The sequence below is a fragment of the Cimex lectularius genome, unplaced genomic scaffold, assembly GCF_000648675.2.
Source record: "Cimex lectularius strain Harlan isolate CLEC.00 unplaced genomic scaffold, Clec_2.1 scaffold118, whole genome shotgun sequence".
NCBI lineage: Eukaryota > Metazoa > Arthropoda > Insecta > Hemiptera > Cimicidae > Cimex > Cimex lectularius.
This window is the reverse complement of record NW_019392720.1, coordinates 462,644-483,443: the sequence shown is the minus strand read 5'-3', so window position 1 is coordinate 483,443 and position 20,800 is coordinate 462,644. Positions and strand designations below refer to the sequence as shown.

Genomic DNA, 20,800 nt, shown 5'->3' with positions numbered 1-20,800 from the left:
ATTGATTTTAATGATATTTACCAATATCTCGTCATTCTCTGTCAAACTTGATCACGTGAACTAGGATTATTTGATGAAATCTATCATAATTCAATTTAACTTTACCAAGGTGATTATGTAGATGCTGTGGAAAATGACTTTTTTTAACTCGTTTTCACCAAATTCATATAAAAATGCTAGTTAAATTGTTGGCATTTTTTTTTTTTTGATGAATCATATTTGCACTGAGAACATAGAAATAAGAGAGATACTAGCTGAATTGAGGCCGAATTCTGTGTTAAAATTAATCCATTACATTTAGTGGTCCGATGGACAAAATAATTTCTTTCAATTAATTAATCTTTTTATGTAAGGTTTTGATCGAAATGAAAAAAGTTAGTGTAACAAGCGGGATTCGAACCCACGACCTTCGGCTCAATACGCCGCTGTTCTACCACTTGAGCTATCGTGACTGATCCACTCGGACACCAACTCCCCATCTCAACCTACAACCATTGAAGTCATGGTATACTTTTGGTTACTTTCCTCCATACTTTGCATTTCATGAAATGTTAATCCAACTGTAAATTTTATGTGTGGAGTTTAGTGACCGTTAGTAAATTATTATTCGGAGATAGCGAGATGTGGTCTGGTGTGACGTAGGTTTTAGAAAAACCTTTTCTTTATCGTGCCAACGTTTCGATCTTTATTGAGATCATCTTCAGGGCTCAAAGTGTTTATTTCCGTGTAGATGTGTCATTTTTGTGTGTCGTGTTGAGAGTGTCCTTGTGTAAATTTTATTACATTACATTACATATTACTATGCTTGAACCAACATTGAAAACACTATGAGATTCATTTTTATTATTTCAAAATTAAAATAGAAAAAGTTAAATAATAAATGGAGAAGTCGAAATGAAAATAGTTAATAGTAAATGAAAAAATTTAAATTAAAATGGGAAAAAATGAATAATGGAAGGAAAAGTTTAAATTAAAACGGACAACGTTTTAATGTATAGGTTTAGTGTAATATGTTTAAATATTGTATATTTACAGAAGGTAGAAATAAAAATTAAAAAAGGTATAGTTTCCTCCAGTATGAAAATATTAAAATTGTTAAACTTTAAAATAATTATGAATATGGATGAGCCATTGTGCAACCATTCATTATTTAAATTATGCATTGTTCAATTAAAAGTCAGCGGCTTACTTAGATAAATAAAAATTAGTAACTCTTTCTCCCAGGCAATTATTATTGTCACTCTCCAATTATTATCAATATTGAATGTTGGTCACGTAAGGAAAATAACAGAAACAGGATACGATAATAAAAACATGACGAGAAACCGATAGCCAAATAAAAATTTTGAAAGTAACTTTGAATGCATCTGATAAATTCTTTTCCGAGCGATCTTTAGAGTTTTATAGATGTCAAACTGCATTTTGTACCTGTTTGAAGTTATTATGAAAAATCGGTGAAGCGCTTGTCGTAAAAGAGAGAGATTGCTTCCAGCAACCCGTAGACGTTTCATTAAAGGGCCCAACTTGAAGAAGCGCGTTGGCTATGCTCTATTTCTTCCATGGTAAATGCCAGATTAGTCAGTGACATCGTTACAGGCCATTGTGCACTTCAGAGACACCTCATTTTGGCAGAGCTATATTGTCACGCGCATGAAAGAGGAAGGTGCTAAGCAACTTTGCAAGAAAGCTAAGTACGAAGTCAGGTCGACCGTTTATTTTTCTCGTTAATTAAAGTCCCATTTTGCTATTGTAATCGAGATCATAACGAACGAAACAGATCAGACTGAGATATTTGATCGAACTAGAAACAATAAAATGCAGATCACATAAATTGAAGTAACATGGACGACTCTAAAACATCACGATACCTCAAAAACAGATATTCCATAGGCCATTCACATATGTAGAGATATAGATTACGCTAAAACCTTCATCAAGGATAAACAGACTTACAAAACTCCGAGACAAAATGTTGACAAGATTAATTCACTAACCATATATAAAATAACATGCAAATGCGGAGAAAAACACCTCGAAGAGACAGGAAGGAGAAGAAAAGATTCAAAGAACATATAAGGTCATAAATAATTAGGTACGAGGACAGAAAATCAAACTACTCCACTAACCTCACACAAAACCACTAAAGACCCTTCAAAACTCAAAGGTTAAAATTGAACAATTACATAGAAAAAGGACGAAATCTTGACAAAAACATTGTGAAAAGGCTCATGAACGTATAAAACAGCGATTCGTACATTTACACCTTCAAAAAATACAAAACCCCCAGACATAATTTTTCATATACGACGATCACATATCACAACGAATATGGTGTCCTGTTAACAGATACCAGTACTTCAGGAGGCCATACTTCATGTCAAATTGGACTAAAAGACTCTGTTGTCCAAAGTCTGATTCTGAATAGTATTATATATATTTCGGGATATTTAATTTTTCAGGTTAGTTCAACCTGTCACAAAATTATTCCATAAAGCCCCTCTCATCTCATAAATTCTAATCCTAATTACAATTAATTAAGGTTTTTAGTTGAGATAAAAAAGTCAATGGCACGAGCGGGATTCGAACCCACGATCTTCGGCTTGATACGCCGCTGCTCTACCACTTGAGCTATCGTGAACTCGATCCACTCGGACACCAACTTCCCATCTCAACCACACCTTTTGAATTTTCCCTCCTTTTTGCCATTTTTCAACCTTAATTAATTGTAATATATTAATTGGTCAAGCGGACCACGAAATTAGTGAATCTAATCCTAATGTAAATATAATTACACGAATGTCAAAAGCGTTCAAACTTCTAGGAGATTCATTTTTATATTACGGCCACCCAAAGCAAACAAAGTAAAAAAACAATTTGAATATAAACTTGTGCGAATTTTCAACGTTCTTCTCTAAAATTTAAGTAAGATTTTCTTAGTTTTGTAAATATTGACATATATGGCGTTTACAGAAACCTTTCCCCTACTAATGACTTGTAAGGACATGTACATACCTTCAAAGATTATTAACAAGGAGGTTCAATTCTACAATTTCTATATTTTAATACCACTTTATAAACTCCAAAATCTATAACTGGCTAGTTCTAAACAGTTTTCTTTTTCTATTGGACTTAAGAAAGTAAGGAGATTAAACTCAACCCAGCCTTTGTTGCACAAGTAATACAAAAAGTGGATTAGTCACAATCGGGTGAAGGACACTATGTCACATTGGCCCAGTTTTCTGTCTCCTGTGTGCCCTGTGCCTCGGCGACCCGTACTCCTTCGACATTTTAGAAAAGAGGCTCTTTTTTCCTTGGGATTTTATAAACCGTCATCGTGAGAAATCCGGTGTCCAGTGACGTTTTTCCCTGGGCATAACAGCACCGATCAAAAGTTAAGAATGGAATTAATGGGCGGTTCGTGAACAAGAGGCGATAGCACAATAGATCAAAGGTTGCGTGTATACAATCAGGGTTTCGCTTCCTTGTAATGACCCAGGAGAAAAGTTCCCTTTGAATGTCGGATTTCCATTATCTTGGAAAAGAGACAACCATGATTACGCTAAAAGACGCTTTAATCCTTAGCCTGTGTCCCGGCCGATACAGACTAAATAATCCAAACCGTACAAAAATTTAATCCCGGCTGAACAACACAACAGCATATCACTTTATTCAGGCGTTAAATGCAGTGTAAAATTAGACTATGATTTTGGACAAACATTACAGCTGGTATTACTCGAAGCGTTTATCGATGAAGCTCGACGTTTTAAGCTCGTTTCATTTAAGGGAAAGTTTTGTTTTCACCGCCTGAACATAAAATTTTTTTACGAGTGTCAATAGAACGATTGTTTTACTTATTTATAAAGTGAAAAATATTTTCTTGAAAATACTCTATTATTGACAAAGTCCTAATAATCTACAAACTATACTAGGAACTACCTTTCATTCATGATTTTTCAAAGCCTTCTATAATGCGTATATTACCACTAGAACCAGAAAAATGTTTTATAAATTCGTATTTTAAATAATACTGACCTTTTAATACTGACTAATATCTCACTTCCGATGATTTGGCCATCCTGTTCTGCTTATCCTCGCTGTGTTGGTCGGTCGACTTTTCGCCATTCACCATCTTCAGTGTGTCTGTACATAGGGGGTCCCGTGAGCAGACGTTAATATTTCAGGTTATTTTACATGTCAAATTGGACTAGAAAGTCTTTATTGTCTATAGTCTGATTCTCGATTGTATTCGAGATAGTTCATTTTTCAGATTATTTCAATTAATTAATTTTCATATGGTCTTCTAAGATTATTTTATATGTAATAAAAACAACGCTACAAGGATTGATTCACTTTACATGCTAATATTTCATACCATCTCGTAAGTTTTATTTTTATTTTAAGAAAGGGTTAGTTTGATAAAAGTAATAGTAAATTTGAATTAAAAAAGTATTAATTTGAAGTTAAAATCAGTTAATTTAAAATTTAAAAAAAGATTGATTTAAAGTGAAAAAAAAGATAATTTGATGAAAAAAGGCTATTTTTAATTCTTCCTCTATTTTTAATTGTAAATAGTTCTTCTAAGAGCCCAATTATTTTATATTAAAAAAATTGCGAATGTATAGAAATTTTACCTACTTCACATTTCATAGCATTTCCCAAGTTGTTTAATGATTTTAAGAAAAGGGTTAATTAGAATTTAAACAAATGTTGAAATTTAAAAAAAGTTAATTTGAAGTTAAAAAGGGAATATGACAGTAAAAAGCTAAACTCTGAACCAAGCGTCTAACGGTCATAAATTTTTTTTTTTTACATCGCAAACGTACAATAATTGATTCACTTTACATGCTGATATTTTATATCATCTCTTAACTTTCATTTTAAATTTAAGAAAGGGTTAATTTGAAATAAGTGAGAGTAAATTTGAAATAAAAAAGTATTAATTTGAAGTTAAAAGCAGTTAATTTGAAATTGAAAAAAAGGTTGATTTCAAGATAAAAAGGAGTAATTTGACGAAAAAAGGCTATAAATGATTTAAAATTTATGATTTTTGAAAATGATTTAAAAGTTATATCACTTTTCCTCAAATGAAAAAAAAAGAATCTTATTTGTATAATTAGTTTTAAATTTTAATTGTTCTTAGTTTTCATATGGTTTTCTAAGAGCCCAATTATTTTATGTGTAATAAAAACATCGCAAACATACAAGAATTGATTCACTTTACATTCTGATATTTTATACCATCACCTAAGTTTTATTTTTATTTTAAGAAAGGGTTATTTTGAAACAAATAAGAGTAAATTTGAAATGACAAAGTGTTAAATTGAAGATAAAATTAAAATTTAAAAAAAGATTGATTTCAATTTAAAAAAAGTTAATTTGACGAAAAATGGTTATAAATGATTTAAAAGTTATGTTTTTTGAAAATGATTAAAAAGTTATATCACTATGCCTTAAATTAAAAAAGAATCCTTTATTTTTCAATGTAAATAGTTTTCAGATTGTCTTCTAAGAGCCCAATTATTTTATATTAAAAAAATTGCTAATATACAGGAATTTTACCTACTTCACATGCTTAGAGTTCATAACATTCCCAAGTTGTTTAATGATTTTAAGAAAAGGGTTAATTAGAATTTAAACAAATGTTGAAATTAATAAAAGGTTAATTTGAAGTTAAAAAGCGAATATGACAGTAAAAAGCTATACTATGAACCAAGCGTCTAACGCTCATAAAACATTTTTAATTTAATTTTTGGCTATGCGTCATATCTGCCGAAATAATTTTGTGTTTTGCCGGGTCACCTACCAAATTGAATATTGTAACGTGAAATGATTTTTTTTTTACATTGGCATAGTAGTACCAGATAAAACCCGCTGGGCGCCCAGAACTGCATATTATATAATCCAAAGTGAAATGATTTCAAATCCGCCAAATACGAAGGCGATACTCGTGGGCAACCTGCTTTCTCTGGTTCTCTTATAAGCAGAACTGGTGCCTCTATTTGGATGTATAAGATACCCCAGTGGGAAGATCATCATCTTTCATTCCAGAATGCAGCCCGACGGTAATAAGAATGCAAAGCGGTTTTAAGCGAGCCGGACTTTATCATCTTACGAGAGACAACCATAGGGTATTGTGGAATGATCACTATGATGGAACGTCTGGGACTTGATTTCTACTCATATTTTATCCCTTCACATATGGTGAAAAGGCTCTAAAACTGATGCGTACCTAAGCATTCAAATTTAGCCTAACCTTAGTTTGGCGGGTTCAGGGTACTGGATATTACACTGCAGGCACACCCTCATTAACGCTAATAAAAAAAAATCATACTGATTATAATTCTAATACCGTACGTACAGCTAAAATTGGGAGCAAATATCACGCCTCTGCCTCCTTCCTTTGACTCTAAAAACACCTAACCTAAAGCTAATCCGGTTCAGTGGGTCTGTGGGGTATTAGATATTCCACCATAACCCACCTACGCATACTCAACACTCACGCTAATAAATACATTTGTTCAAGACGCAAAACACTCACAGAAAAATCTCAACCTAGTTTGGTTTGTCTGCTGGGTACTCTATATTCTGCCACAACCCACACACACATATTCAAAACTCACGCTAATAAATACATTCATTTTACGTAAGAAAACCCTGTATAAAAAAATTAATTTGCTGTATTATAATCCACCTACAACTGACGTGGGATAACCGATTTTAATGAAACTATTTCCCAATACTAGATCAAAAATATTAGCCATGCATGCAAGAGTTATTGCCAATCTGTTCTAGGAGCCGAGAAAGTAATTATTTTAAATAATTTACCTTTTTTAATTTAGTGTTTTGCCTTCCATGTTTACGGATTTCAATATTATTATATATTAGTCGATTATTTTACGGAATATTAAAAACTAATATGCAAGCTTGTATTAATTGAAATAAAATAAATCAACAAATCAAAAAACGTTTTCAGTAAAGTAGGATAAAAATATTTTTAAATAAAAAGAATGAATTTTCATTGAAAAAATAGACATTTTCGGTTAGCCTAGCCAGAGGCCTTTTCATTCTTCAAAGTCCGGTGTTACGCTTTAAAATTCATAACTCCACTGTTAATTAAATTCATTGTTATTACGACTAAGCATAGCTGAAACCCTCTCTTGTTGGACCACATCAATAATGTTTACATTTTATGTCAAGAAAATAAGTTTGAAACACAATAAAAACTACGCAAATGTTTTATTCCATTTCTCCTGTTTTGGTCTATTTACGAAGAATAAATATATCATTGCTTGTATTTTATAAGGTTCAAAACCTCTGTTAAAATTGCCATGGATTGGTGAAATCGTTGTGAGTTACAGCCATTTTTGTGATTTTCGAAAAATATCGCCGGTATTTTAAAAGGCAACTATTTAAATAAAACTTATATTTTAGGTTGAGATGGGGAGTTGGTGTCCGAGTGGATCGAAGTCACGAAAGCTCAAGTAGTTAGAGCAGCGGCGTATTGAGCCGAAAGTCGCGGGTTCGAATCCCGCTCGTGACATTAGCTTTTTCATTTCAACCAATACCTTACATAAAAAGATTAATTAATTGAAAGAAGTTATTTTGTCCATCGGACCACGAAATATAATATATTGAATAAATAAAAATTATATTTGATTTTTTACAGAAATTGTGTTCAGAAATTTTTGGGGGCCGAAATACAAATTTAGATTCATTTTAACCACCTTTTGAAACCCATAAAGACGAATTTTCATTGTAAAAATAGAGACATTTTTGGGCTTGATTAACTTAGTCAAGGGGCTTTTCTTTCTCCAAAGTGCGGTGTTCGACATAAAAATTCATCACTCATCTGGGTTTTAACCAAATTGTAAGTTATTAAAGTGCTGAATAGTTGAATTCCTATTCCGTTAAACTATGTAAATAATGTTTAGATTTTATCCAATTATAAATGAGAAAAATAAGTTCGAAACAAAATAAAAACTTCTAAAACGCTTTCTGTTGTAATGTAATGATCAGAATTGATTACACCTTACACATTATCACTAGAATATATTTGATTCGTTGATAAGATTGAGTTGAGGTTGTGTCGATTTTTGTTGAGAGGTAATATCATTCAGAACTGAATAAACATCGAACGATAGTATCACTCGATTTATCCGAATTATTCCATTTCGAATTCGTATTATTCTATTTGAAAATGTGATTTGAGATTACGATCAGTAATCTGTGATGATCTTACTAGGTGCAAGCACTTAACCTATGCTTCTAAATCATGCTTACACTGACAACTGAAACATTTGGTATGAGGAAATAACCCAATTTTCGTTGTTATCTAACAAACATTCACTGTTGGCCTTTTGGTACACACCTTCAAAGTGATTAGAAGTTTGGGGGAGTACGGAAATACTCTTATGAATTAGAAAGCTTTTATTTTATTTTGTTTTATTTTTTCTAACTCTTTGACTCAGACGTTTGGTACGATATTGATCTTCTCTGATCTGATTTTCGCCGCCTTCAGTGTATTTTTTTAAAAATTATTTATACATTCACTTGACGCTAACGGCCCTGGACAAATTTAAAGTATTTTGATCTTGTTTCCATTTGTATAAAAGCAATTTCAATGTGTGGTGTTTAGCGACCGTTAGTTAATGATTATTAGTAGATCGTGAGATGCGGTCTGGTGTGACGTAGGTTTTAGAAAAAACATTTTCTTTATCGTGCCAACGTTTCGATCTTTATTGAGATCATCTTCAGGGCCTGGGATTTTTTATAGGATGTGAAAAAAAATGAATTTAAAAAAAAATGAATTTATACAATTTTAGGTTAAAAAAATAAATAAAAAAGTATGAAGTTATGCAATGTTAGACAATTTTAGATTCAACTGTCTACAATTGTATAATTTCATAATTTTTTTATTTTTTTAAATTAATTAAAATTCTTTTGAACCTAAAATTTTCTAGCATTGTATAAATTCATTTTTTTAATAAAAAATTTTCTAGCATTTTATAAAATCATTTTTTTAACCTAAAATTTTCTAGCATTGTATAAATTCATATTTTTTCACATCCTATATGTATTTGTAAAATTTAAACAATGTTTATAAATCCCAGGCCCTGAAGATGATCTCAGTAAAGATCGAAACGTTGGCACGATAAAGAAAATGTTTTTCTAAAATCTTCATCATACCAGACCGCATCTCACGATCTCCGAATAAGCAATTTCAATGTTTTTTTTTTAATTCATAGACTAAATGCAAAGTAATCTTGATATAATTACTGCCTTTCAGTAATAACTTATTTATTTTTTTAGGTAATAATATGCGTTTTCTCGTGTTACTCATCGGGACGGCCGTGGCCCTGGACAACGGCCTAGTCAGGACACCACCAATGGGTTGGCTCGCTTGGGAAAGATTCCGATGCAACACCGACTGCAAAAATGACCCAGACAATTGTATCAGGTAAACGAGGTGCTTTTCTATGTAGTCATCATAAGAATTTGAATCATTCTTTGATAAACTATGCCAAATCTACACAATTGATGTGACGATGGACCTTACAGCCTTACAAATCAATATATTGCTTTTTCCTTCAAATTAACACTATTAACTTCAAAACAACTTTTTGTTTCAAATTAACTCTTTTTCATTTCAAATTAAACTATTTTAAATTTCAAATGAAACTTTCTTTAAAACATTAAAAACAACTAAAAAAAATTGGGCTTTTAGAGGCCCAAATAAAAATTAATTACTTTTAAAACTAAAAATTATATAAAATTAAATATAACAATAAATGTGTGTTTCTTAGTGACCGGTTGTTTCATAATTTGTGAGAGCCAAATGACAAAATATATGTTCATTGAAAAAATACAATTTAAGATGTAAATATAAATTTTGAACCATGTATTTTTTTAACGAGGGTTCGGGGGTGAAAAACCCTCAGAGTGCCGGTGTTTTTGAAAAAAAAAGCAGAAGAATGCAGGACCGCTGGATTCGAACCCGGGACCTTTACTTTCAGTGATGAGCGCCGTGTCAACGATCAAACCGTTGCGGCCACCGACGCCCCAATTCTATTCTTGAGGTGTCATATTAGTTTTGTGTGAAAGTGTTGTGAAACGTGAAATTGTTTTTATATTCCTTCATTCTTGACCGTTCATCACGATTTCAAAAAATTTTAAAAATAAATTATTTTTCTTTCATATGCAGGAATTTTACTTGACGGTTTTGTTTTTTACATTAGCCTAAATAGCCATTAGTCATGTACCAATTTTAAAAATTTTATTTTTTATTTTATTTTACAGGCCTGAGAAAGATCGCTTCCACGCGGCGCAAGCCCCTCAAAACAAATTTTATACCGTTATAGTTGTCGTTTAATTTCTTTCAAAAATTTTACATTCGAGCGGTAACAACTCAACTTACAAATTAATTGAACTTGAATATTTCGGTAATTGCGTGGAAGAGATGGCATTTCAGAATAAGAAGTTCGCAAGAATCTATTTTTGAGCAGTAGTCACATATATTTGAAGTAGTTATCTATGTTTTAAACTGATACTTGTTGCAAATAGCATGGTTTTAACGTATGCTACATATAAGTTCCGATAATCAGTCAACTTTAGCATGGAACTTAAAATATCAGTGATTATTATGCGTTTATGACTCTTATGGGAATTTAAGTAACTGAGAGCGTTTGAAACGGCGTATAGCTCAGCTAAGTTAGTTTTTTGGGGCAAATTAATCAAGCATTCGTGCTTAACACAACCGACACCAGTTTCGTTATGTATTTCGGAAAGGACACACATGGTATGGTATGGTGGAAGGGATGCCGGGAAGCGGGGCTTGTGTTCCCCAGGCACTGCAGCCTTCTGGCTTATTGTACCTTCCCAGTTCCCTAGTTTAGTCAATAGACTCAATCCTTCTTCTCAGAAGTATCATCAGGTCATTGACTGTTATTGCTACAATTTGGTTCCCTGAGTCTTTTTCGTACGTTAGGTTAAACCTCCATTGAGCTGTTGCTTCGCATTCGAAGATGATATGAGTGGCTGTTTCCTCCTCCTCATTACATAATCTGCAAATGGGGTCATCGCTGTATATACCCATGTTGTGTAGATGTTTTCTCAGATACCAGTGACCGGTTAGTAGTCCCACCACTCCCCTGAGTTTTGCCCTCTCCAATTGCAGCAGTGTTTTTGCCAATTTTGGTGAGGGTTGTTTCAGCATAAGTTTACTATGTCTAGCACCGCTAGAGTTTATCCACTTCTCTCTTTGTTTTGTTTGGATCCATTCTGCGATGGAGGAATCTATGTTTGTTTTTGTTATCCCAAGGATAGGTTCGGGGCCTATGTATGGTCTTGCAGATCCTCTTCTGGCCAGTTTGTCCGCCTCTTCGTTACCCAGAATTCCCCTGTGCCCTGGCACCCAAGATATCATCAGGTTGTTGTGTTCTCCCAGGTTTTGGAGATTTTGGATACATTCACTGACTAGTTTTGATGTAATTCTTTTACATGCCAGTGCTTTAATAGCTGCTTGACTGTCTGATCTTATGAGGATTTTTTTGTCAGTGTAACCTCTTTTGAGATTTTCCAGGACACAAGCATTGATGGCATGTATTTCTGCTTGAAAGACCGAAGTATACTTCCCTAATGAGTTTGATTGCTCATATTTTGGGCTTGTACAGAAAACGCCTGATCCGGTTCCTTCGTTTGTTTTGGAGCCATCCGTATACCATGTCATTGTATCTGATGCTTTCCTGTGTTCTTCCTCTCCTTTATAGTCTGTTGAGACTTTATAGGAAGTTGTGAAGATTGTTTCCGGGATCATGTAGTCAGTCCCCATTTCTAACAATGGGTGTCTGATTTTATTGATTATGGTTGTATGCCCGAATTGTTTGGTTCCTTTCCAATTTAATTGTTTTTGGAGCCTAAATGAGCTTTTCCTAGCCTCTCCTTGTATGAATATTTCAAGTGGAGGTAGGTTTAGCAAGGTTTCTAATGCGTTTGTAGGGGTTGTTCTCATCGCCCCTGTGATACATAGGTTTGCTAATCTTTGTAAGCTGCCTAATGTTTGGGTAGCTACTTTGTGTTGAGCTTTGTTCCACCAGATTAGTGATCCGTAGGTTATTCTGGGTCTTATTACTGCCGTATATACCCTCGTCAAATTTACCTAGCGCGCTGTTAAAAAGTGTTCCGCATAAAAACATATATCATTTGCACATAATACGATGCTTACATCTCGTTATATTTAAATTGTATCTCGTGTATAAAGTCCAAATAAAATTGAGCTTAATATTCCCGCTGTGGAACTCCTAATTGACCTACACGCGGACCTTCAACTGAATCCCTCGATTTGTTAAAATATCTCCCTAGTAGATATTAAATTAATGATAGCGATGGCAATTTTGGCAGGGAGGCCAATTCCTTTCATTTTATGGACTAATCACTAAACTGACAAGGTCAACTTTAACATACGCTCTTACGATGGATGACCAATTGATTTATATTTTAAAAAATCTTGAATTAATAAACAAATCGAGTGTTTTTATATTTAATTTTAAAATTTTCTTTTAATTGTAATTAATATTCATATGATATGTTATATAAGAACGCGTGTTGTATTTTTTGTGGTATTTTAGATATACATATTTGTTTTTATAATATTTTATGTCAAATAAAGAACAGAATCCTTTATTTTTATATTTCATTTTTACATTTAATTGTAATTAGCTTTCATATGGTATTTTAAGGGCCTAATTGTATTATTATATGCATTTTTTTTAAGTCGCAAACATACAGGAATTCGAATTTATATGCTGAGATTTTGTATCATATCCTCAATATCATATCATATTCTTTTTTTTAAAGAAAGCGTTACTTTGAAACTAATAGAGTTAATTTTAAATAAAAAAAGGTTGATTTCATGTTAAAAATGGTTAATTTTATGAAAAAAGCTATAGATGATTGTTTTACACATAAAATTTAAAAACGTATATATGAAATTGTAAAAAGCTAATTTGAAGTTAGAAGTGGTTCACTTTATAAGTAAAAAGGTTAATTTGAAAATAAAAGAGTAAATTTGAAGTTAAAAGTTGTTAATTTGAAGTTAAAAGGGGGTAAAAATGATTAATTTTACGAAAAAGATTAATCGGAGATCGTGAGATGCGGTCTGATGTGACGTAGGTTTTAGAAAAATATTTTCTTTATCGTACCAACGTTTCGATCTTTATTGAAATCATCTTCAGGTCTCAGAATGTTTTTTCCGTGTAGATGTGTCATTCTTGTCTTCAACGATATCGTTTTCGTACTTAAACCTCAAGATCTATCGAATTCGTCTGTTCTCTCTTACTCGAGTTTACAATTTCATCACTTTCCTTTATCACTCTTGATTTTTCGCTACACAGAATAACTTGACTTGATATTACGTTTTAGGAAGTATTAAAAGAACGCTTGAAATGCGAAATTATCACAGATTTTTATCAATGAAAAAATTTATACAAAAATTATTTTAAAAAAAGGTGAGGGAAATCTTAATTCCGTACGATAATATTTGTTTAATCTTGAATTTTATACTTTCAAATTTTTTTCGGGGACTCTTACAAAAAAAAATACTAGGTTTCTTGAGATCCAGAAAAATGTATTATCGAGAATACCTAAACATTATTAATTAAATCAATAAAAAGAAAAATAGTTAATTAGTGCTTTAAGCCAAGTAAAAACTAGTCATAATTTTGCTTTAAGCATTGCAAATTGTTTCGTAAATCTAAGCATTAGTTAATTTAACCTTCGATTACAAATGCTCTCATCCATGCTTGACCGATGCTAAGCACTCTGACGAACCGTCAAGAAAGTATGTCTGATGATGCAGACTATTTTTTTCAACGGCAAATACATAATATTAGAAAGTCATTCCTTCGCAACTTGGTCAAGGCTTAAAATATATCGGCTTTATTAATAAGTACATGTTTAAGGTCATTATGTCATTATAATATAAACGTGTCTTTTTTTACCAGCGCTTTTCTTCCTTAAACCTAAAGACGAAAAGCTTTTGATCTGAATAATAATAGTAGCATCATTTAGAAGGCAACGATGACATTATGAAACAAAGCGAGCTGTTATTTCCAATTCTTTTTTCCCGCTATTTCAGTTGCTCACATTACACCAACGAGAATAGTGAAATTCCATTAAATTTAAAAAGAGGGGAACTAGCACCAATTAGGGTATGATAATTCAAGTATATAATTTTAGTTGAATTTTATATATAAAACATATTTTGAATAGGGATTTCGGTATCTGCGAGGCCTATATACCTGTAGCTAAGATCACCTTGGTCCGTTTGTTATCGCTTGTTTTGTCAAACCCAGCTAAGATACATTTTGAAAAGTGTTTCAACTATAAAAAATGCTTTTTATACAATCTATTGTTCTCCTAAACCATTGTTAAAAATTTTAGTACACAAAAATATTATCACAGTTGGTTTGTAAAATTGATAAAATTTAAACATGGACGACACAACGTTCAAGACAAACAATAATTTAAAATATTACGACTGGTACAAAAATTATTAAATTCACTAATTTCGTGGTCCGCTTGACCAATTAATATATTACAATTAATTAAGGCTTTTAGTTGAGATAAAAATGTCAATGGCACGAGCGGGATTCGAACCCATGATCTTCGGCTAGATACGCCGCTGTTCTACCAATTGAGCTATCGTGACCTCAAAAGGTGGGGTCGAGATGGGAAGTTAGTGTCCGAGTGGGTCGAGGTCACGATAGCTCAAGTGGTAGAGCAGCGGCGTATTGAGCCGAAGGTCGTGGGTTCGAATCCCGCTNGCTCGCTTTGTTTCATAATGTCATCGTTGCCTTCTAAATGATGCTACTATTATTATTCAGATCAAAAGCTTTTCGTCTTTAGGTTTAAGGAAGAAAAGCGCTGGTAAAAAAAGACACGTTTATATTATAATGACATAATGACCTTAAACATGTACTTATTAATAAAGCCGATATATTTTAAGCCTTGACCAAGTTGCGAAGGAATGACTTTCTAATATTATGTATTTGCCGTTGAAAAAAATAGTCTGCATCATCAGACATACTTTCTTGACGGTTCGTCAGAGTGCTTAGCATCGGTCAAGCATGGATGAGAGCATTTGTAATCGAAGGTTAAATTAACTAATGCTTAGATTTACGAAACAATTTGCAATGCTTAAAGCAAAATTATGACTAGTTTTTACTTGGCTTAAAGCACTAATTAACTATTTTTCTTTTTATTGATTTAATTAATAATGTTTAGGTATTCTCGATAATACATTTTTCTGGATCTCAAGAAACCTAGTATTTTTTTTTGTAAGAGTCCCCGAAAAAAATTTGAAAGTATAAAATTCAAGATTAAACAAATATTATCGTACGGAATTAAGATTTCCCTCACCTTTTTTTAAAATAATTTTTGTATAAATTTTTTCATTGATAAAAATCTGTGATAATTTCGCATTTCAAGCGTTCTTTTAATACTTCCTAAAACGTAATATCAAGTCAGAACTGCAATTTTCTGTGTAGCGAAAAATCAAGAATGATAAAGGAAAGTGATGAAATTGTAAACTAGAGTAAGAGAGAACAGACGAATTCGATAGATCTTGAGGTTTAAGTACGAAAACGATATGGAACCCACGTCAAGAAAGAAAATAGTTTGAAATTTAATTCAGTTCATTTTATTATATTTGGTACATGTAGAAAAATCATTTACAGCTTTTTCATAAAAATGTGTGGCGTTTAGTTATCTTTAGTTAATGATTATTCGTAGATTTTAGAAAAACATTTTCTTTATCGTAACGTTTCGATCTTTATTGAGATCATCTTCACGGCATCTTGAAGACAAGAATGACACATCTACACGGAAAAAACACTCTGAGCCCTGAAGATGATCTCAATAAAGATCGAAATGTTGGCACGATAAAGAAAATGTTTTTTTAAAACGTACTTCACACCAGACCGCATCTCACGATCTCCGACTAATCATTAATGTTTATGATGACCTGGATCCCAAAATTATAAAATTTTCCCTAGACTCGATTATGGCCAAATAAACATTAAATTATATTATAAATAAAATGAGTTTCTTACGTATTGCACTGAATATTTACTAACAAAAATTTATGTAATTGTAACAGAAAATCCTTTCTCGGCTGATTCTTTTGCCAGCCTCAGTCGTAGGGTGTTGTTCCACGAAGAATGAGTGATCAATTCGGCAATTGCTCCTTTTCTGTGGCAGTTTGAAATTTTATAGTACGGTTCGCGTACTTATAGGTGTTGTTCGACGTTGTCAAATTTTAACATCGCAGGCCGTGCGTTTAAGAATTTCGAGCTTTCAACAAAATTTTTCGATTGAAGCACATTGTTACAATTTTACCTTTTAGTCTCTTTGGCGCGTCCGAAATCAAAACAAATAGAGCAAGTTTTACTATAATTTATTATATCTCTTTTCCAGGACTCACCTAGATGAGAGGGAGGTTGATTATCTAAACGTGACCGGTCCAACATAGTAATGAGCCATTTCCTAGGCTTCGCGCCCTTCCTGATTCTGTGGGACCGGCTTAGATCCGCTGTTAGCTTGTAATCTTCTTTCTCCATCTCCCTACACGTATAAATCTTGACGCGATTGTTCTTATTTTGGCGAAAATCGTTTTGTGTTTCCAGCTCTCACCGTCTCTTCCACGGTCACGCACAAAGGACACGAAATTCACCTGACTATTGTTAGGAGGCTGATGGTTAATCAGTAACGATTGGTTACACAAAATATCCTGCCGATTCCAGTAATTTTTTATTTATGAAGCGCATTATTTTTAGTAACCTTTATTGCTAAATTTTCCAATTGACCTACACATTCAATAAGAGATCCGAATGGTTCGTATTACATACAAAAAAGGGCATGATATGAAAGGATATCTATTGATTTGCACGTACGAAAAAGGAGACAGCTAAAAAACTCCATTAGCTATAAAAATATTCCTCCCGCTGATTGCGTGACAAAATATAATCATATTTAGCAGATTTTATACACTCGCGAATTATTATATAAAAAAGAAGTCCTTTTTGACTTATATTATATCTACTTTTAGATTAGAAAGTAGGTGAGGATTTTTATCCTCCCACATATAAATAAAAAGAAAAAGAACGTTTATGTAAGAGAATTAATTTGTTTTTTTAACATAGTTTTTTTTAGTTAAACATTCACCATAAGGACTAATTAATTCTAAAATTCCAATAACAAAGTAGTCTTACCATTTAATTTGCTTCATAAGCTGACAAAACCTAATATAGAAATGTACTGTATTAATTAAAAAATAAATAGGGTGTCCCGTGAACAGACGTCGGTACTTCAGTTGGTTATCCCACACGTCAAATTCGACTAAAAAGTCTATATCGTCCAAAGTCTAATTCTCTATGGTATTCGACAGATTTCATGTTTATTTTCGGCGAGTTTCGACTTTTCGCCATCATCAGTGGGGGGATGTTTCTGTTTACTCAATTCCCATTTATACAAGGCGATCCGTGAATAGAAGTCACGGTCGTCGATGGCCGCAACGGTTTAGGCGTTGACACGGCGCTCATCTCTGTAAGGTGAAGGTCCCGGGTTCGAATCCAGCGGCCCCTCCACAAATGGGCTTTTGGTTTTTTTTTCAAAAAAACCGGCACCCTGAGGGTTTATATCACTTCTGTTGTTGCGAACCCTCGTCAAGAAGAAAAAAAAAACTATTCAAATAGAAGTCAGTACTTCAGGAAGTAGCTTTATATGTCCAATTCGAATAAAAAATCCGTATTGTAAAAAGTCTCATTCTCTATTCTGTTCGAGATATTTCACTTTTCGCGTTGCTTCAGACTTTCATAAGTTTATTCCATAAAATTAAACGTATCTCAGAATATCTTAATCATACTGGCAATTTGATAACACTATCTACGTCACAATTAACCAATCTCATTCTTTTTTGCTATTTCTTTTTCATCAAACTCCTTTTTGAATGTGAACATTCACGGGTTTGCAAAGTTCTTGTCTAAAGTTTAACTATGATTTTCTATGTTCTGTAAATACTGACAGATATGGTGCTTAAAGAAAAGTTGCCTCCTCTGAGATGTAAACACATGTACTTAATTTATCAAAAGACAGTTATCACGAATGTAAAATTAACGGTTAATTGCTCAAAAATTTGATATTTCGGTTACAAATGGTTCCAAAAAATTAGTTATCAATATATTGAAACTTCTGTTAAAAATAGTAATAGTCATACGAATGGACAAAACAGTCTTTTTGGTACAAAGTTGAACATAAGAAAAAACAAAAGCTTTCGAAAATTAAATTAAATTACAATTAATTAAGGTTTTTTAGTTGAGATAAAAAAGTCAATGGCACGAGCGGGATTCGAACCCACGATCTTCGGCTGGATACGCCGCTGCACTACCACTTGAGTTATCGTGACTTCGATCCACTCAGACACTAACTTCCCATCTCAACCGCACCTTTTGAATTTTCCCTCCTTTTTGCCATTTTTCAAATGTCGTGTAATCGGATTGGATTCTCGACGACAAATGAAATGGCCACGGAGAGCTTTAGTGAAGATATACTTCATTTTATATCATTAAATTCACTAATTTCGTGGTCCCCATGACCAATTAATATATTAAAATTAATTAAGGTTTTTAGTTGAGATAAAAAAGTCAATGGCACGAGCGGGATTCGATTTGAAAAAATGGCAAAAAGGTGGGAAAATTCAAAAGGTGCGGTTGAGATGGGAAGTTAGTGTCTGAATAGATCGAGGTCACGATAGCTCAAGTGGTAGAGCAGCGGCGTATCTGCCGAAGATCCTGGGTTCGAATCCCGCTCGTGCCATTGATTTTTTATCTCAACTAAAAAACCTTAATTAATTGTAACATATTAATTGGTCAAGCGGACCACGAAATTAGTGAAATTAAATTAAATGTTCTTTTATGTTCATTGGGGAATGGAAGCCCAAGAAGGTTGACATTTTGAACATTTAATCTTTAGAAACTTTTTTTATTGCATTTTTAATGACTATTTTTGTACTGTTTTTGAACCGTTTGTAACCGAAAACTCTTCTTTTTGTTTAAACTAAACCTTAATTTTACAGTTTTGATAACTGACCTTTGTGAAAGAAAGAATTTAACTTAGGGCGTCCGTGGCCGCAATGGTTTAGGCGTTGACACGGCGCTCATCACTGTAAGGTAAAGGTCCTGGGTTCGAACCCGATATACTTACAAATGTTTTTGTTTTTTTTTCAAAAACACCGGCACCCCGAGGGTTTATATGACCTCTGCTGTTGCGAACCCTCGTAAAAAACATAGGGACATCTATAAGCCCCATAATCTTGACGTATTTATAGAACCAAGAAAATCTTACTTAAATAGACAGGAATTTTTAAAACTCGATAAATTTTGACTTCTAAATGATGTTTTTTTTTGCTTTAGTCACAAAAAAATACAAATGAATCTTATTGGATTTTTAATGCTCTTTCCTTTAGTGTAATCAAATTTACAAAAGGATTAACATTTGATGAGATATGAAGGACTTTATTCCATAAAGTTATGAAAGGTTAAAGTTATCTGAAACATGAAATGAAAAATGAAATCTTTGTAATACAATTGAGAATCAGACTTTGAATAATAGAGGTTGTTTTTAGTTCATTTTGACGTTTAGGGTAACCTACCGTAAGTACCGACGTCTGTGCACGGGGCACCCTGTATATTTTTTTGTTAATAGTAATAGAACCCTGAAATATCGACTTTAAAACATTGACTACAGTTTGGACAATGCACAATGCATACAAGCGACCTTTTTCTGATTAAGCGTTGTTTTACTTTTCATATTCTTATATTGGTTTATGTTGTTCTGTTTTGATTAATTATGCTATGATTGCTTCTGTTGTATCAAATACGTAACAAATAATTTTTCAGCGATCGACTGTTTCGGACCATGGCGGACATAGTCGTCTCGGAAGGGTACGCCGCTCTCGGCTACGAATACATCAACATCGACGACTGCTGGCTGGACAAGGAGAGATCTTACACAGGACAACTGCAGCCGGATCCAGTCCGATTCCCATACGGGATAAAAGACCTTGCCAACTATGTAAGTTCAAAGTCCTTGTAGAACTGCTCTGATAACTGACCTAAATTACGTTTGTGTCGTCGAAAGGGAAACAATGAAAGTTATCGTCCTGTACTCTAATTATGATTATGTTCGTGCCATGAAGAAATGACCGTGGGGCAATTGTCAGCAATAATTCGACCATTTTGACTGTCTATAATCTTCGTTTATGGCTTCATTGTACGTGTTGAGGTTTCGTGTTGAGAAACTGCTAAAGGAAATTTTTAGCAAAGACTTGCTCCTTGCGATACTAACATTGAACATTTCTAGTGCCTTCCCTGTTGAACTCCTTTCATAGGGGTAGTTTAACGCCAAGAGGTATCAAAGTAAAAAATGCGCAGGTCGAACTGTTGTTTCAGTTATTATTAAAAGTTAATCCATTTATGTTTTAGTGGTCAATTGACCACGTTACTTCTTCCAATTAATTATTCTTTTATGTAAGGTCTTGTTGAGATAAAAAAAAGTCAGTGTCATGAACGGGATTCGAACCCACGACCTTCGGCTAAATACTGCTCTGAAAATGGCAAAAAGAGGGAAAATTCGAATGGTTGTAGGTTGAGATGGACAGTTGGTGTCCGAGAGGATCGAAGTCACGATAGCTCAAGTGGTAGAGCAGCGTCGTATTTAGCCGAAGGTCGTGGGTTCGAATCCCGCTCGT

General features: G+C 33.2%; 1 protein-coding gene across 2 annotated transcripts in view; it reads left to right on the top strand.

Moving 5' to 3' along the window:
* LOC106667230 (alpha-N-acetylgalactosaminidase) overlaps positions 1-20,800 on the top strand; it is a 108,122-nt gene that overhangs the window by 75,820 nt on the left and 11,502 nt on the right. For both annotated transcript variants that reach the window (XM_014395056.2, XM_024226628.1), the window contains exons 2-3: positions 9,310-9,457; positions 19,950-20,124. In XM_014395056.2, the coding sequence (XP_014250542.1) occupies positions 9,318-9,457; positions 19,950-20,124 (315 nt within the window). In that variant the 5' untranslated portion in view covers positions 9,310-9,317. The remainder of the gene's footprint in view (positions 1-9,309; positions 9,458-19,949; positions 20,125-20,800) is intronic.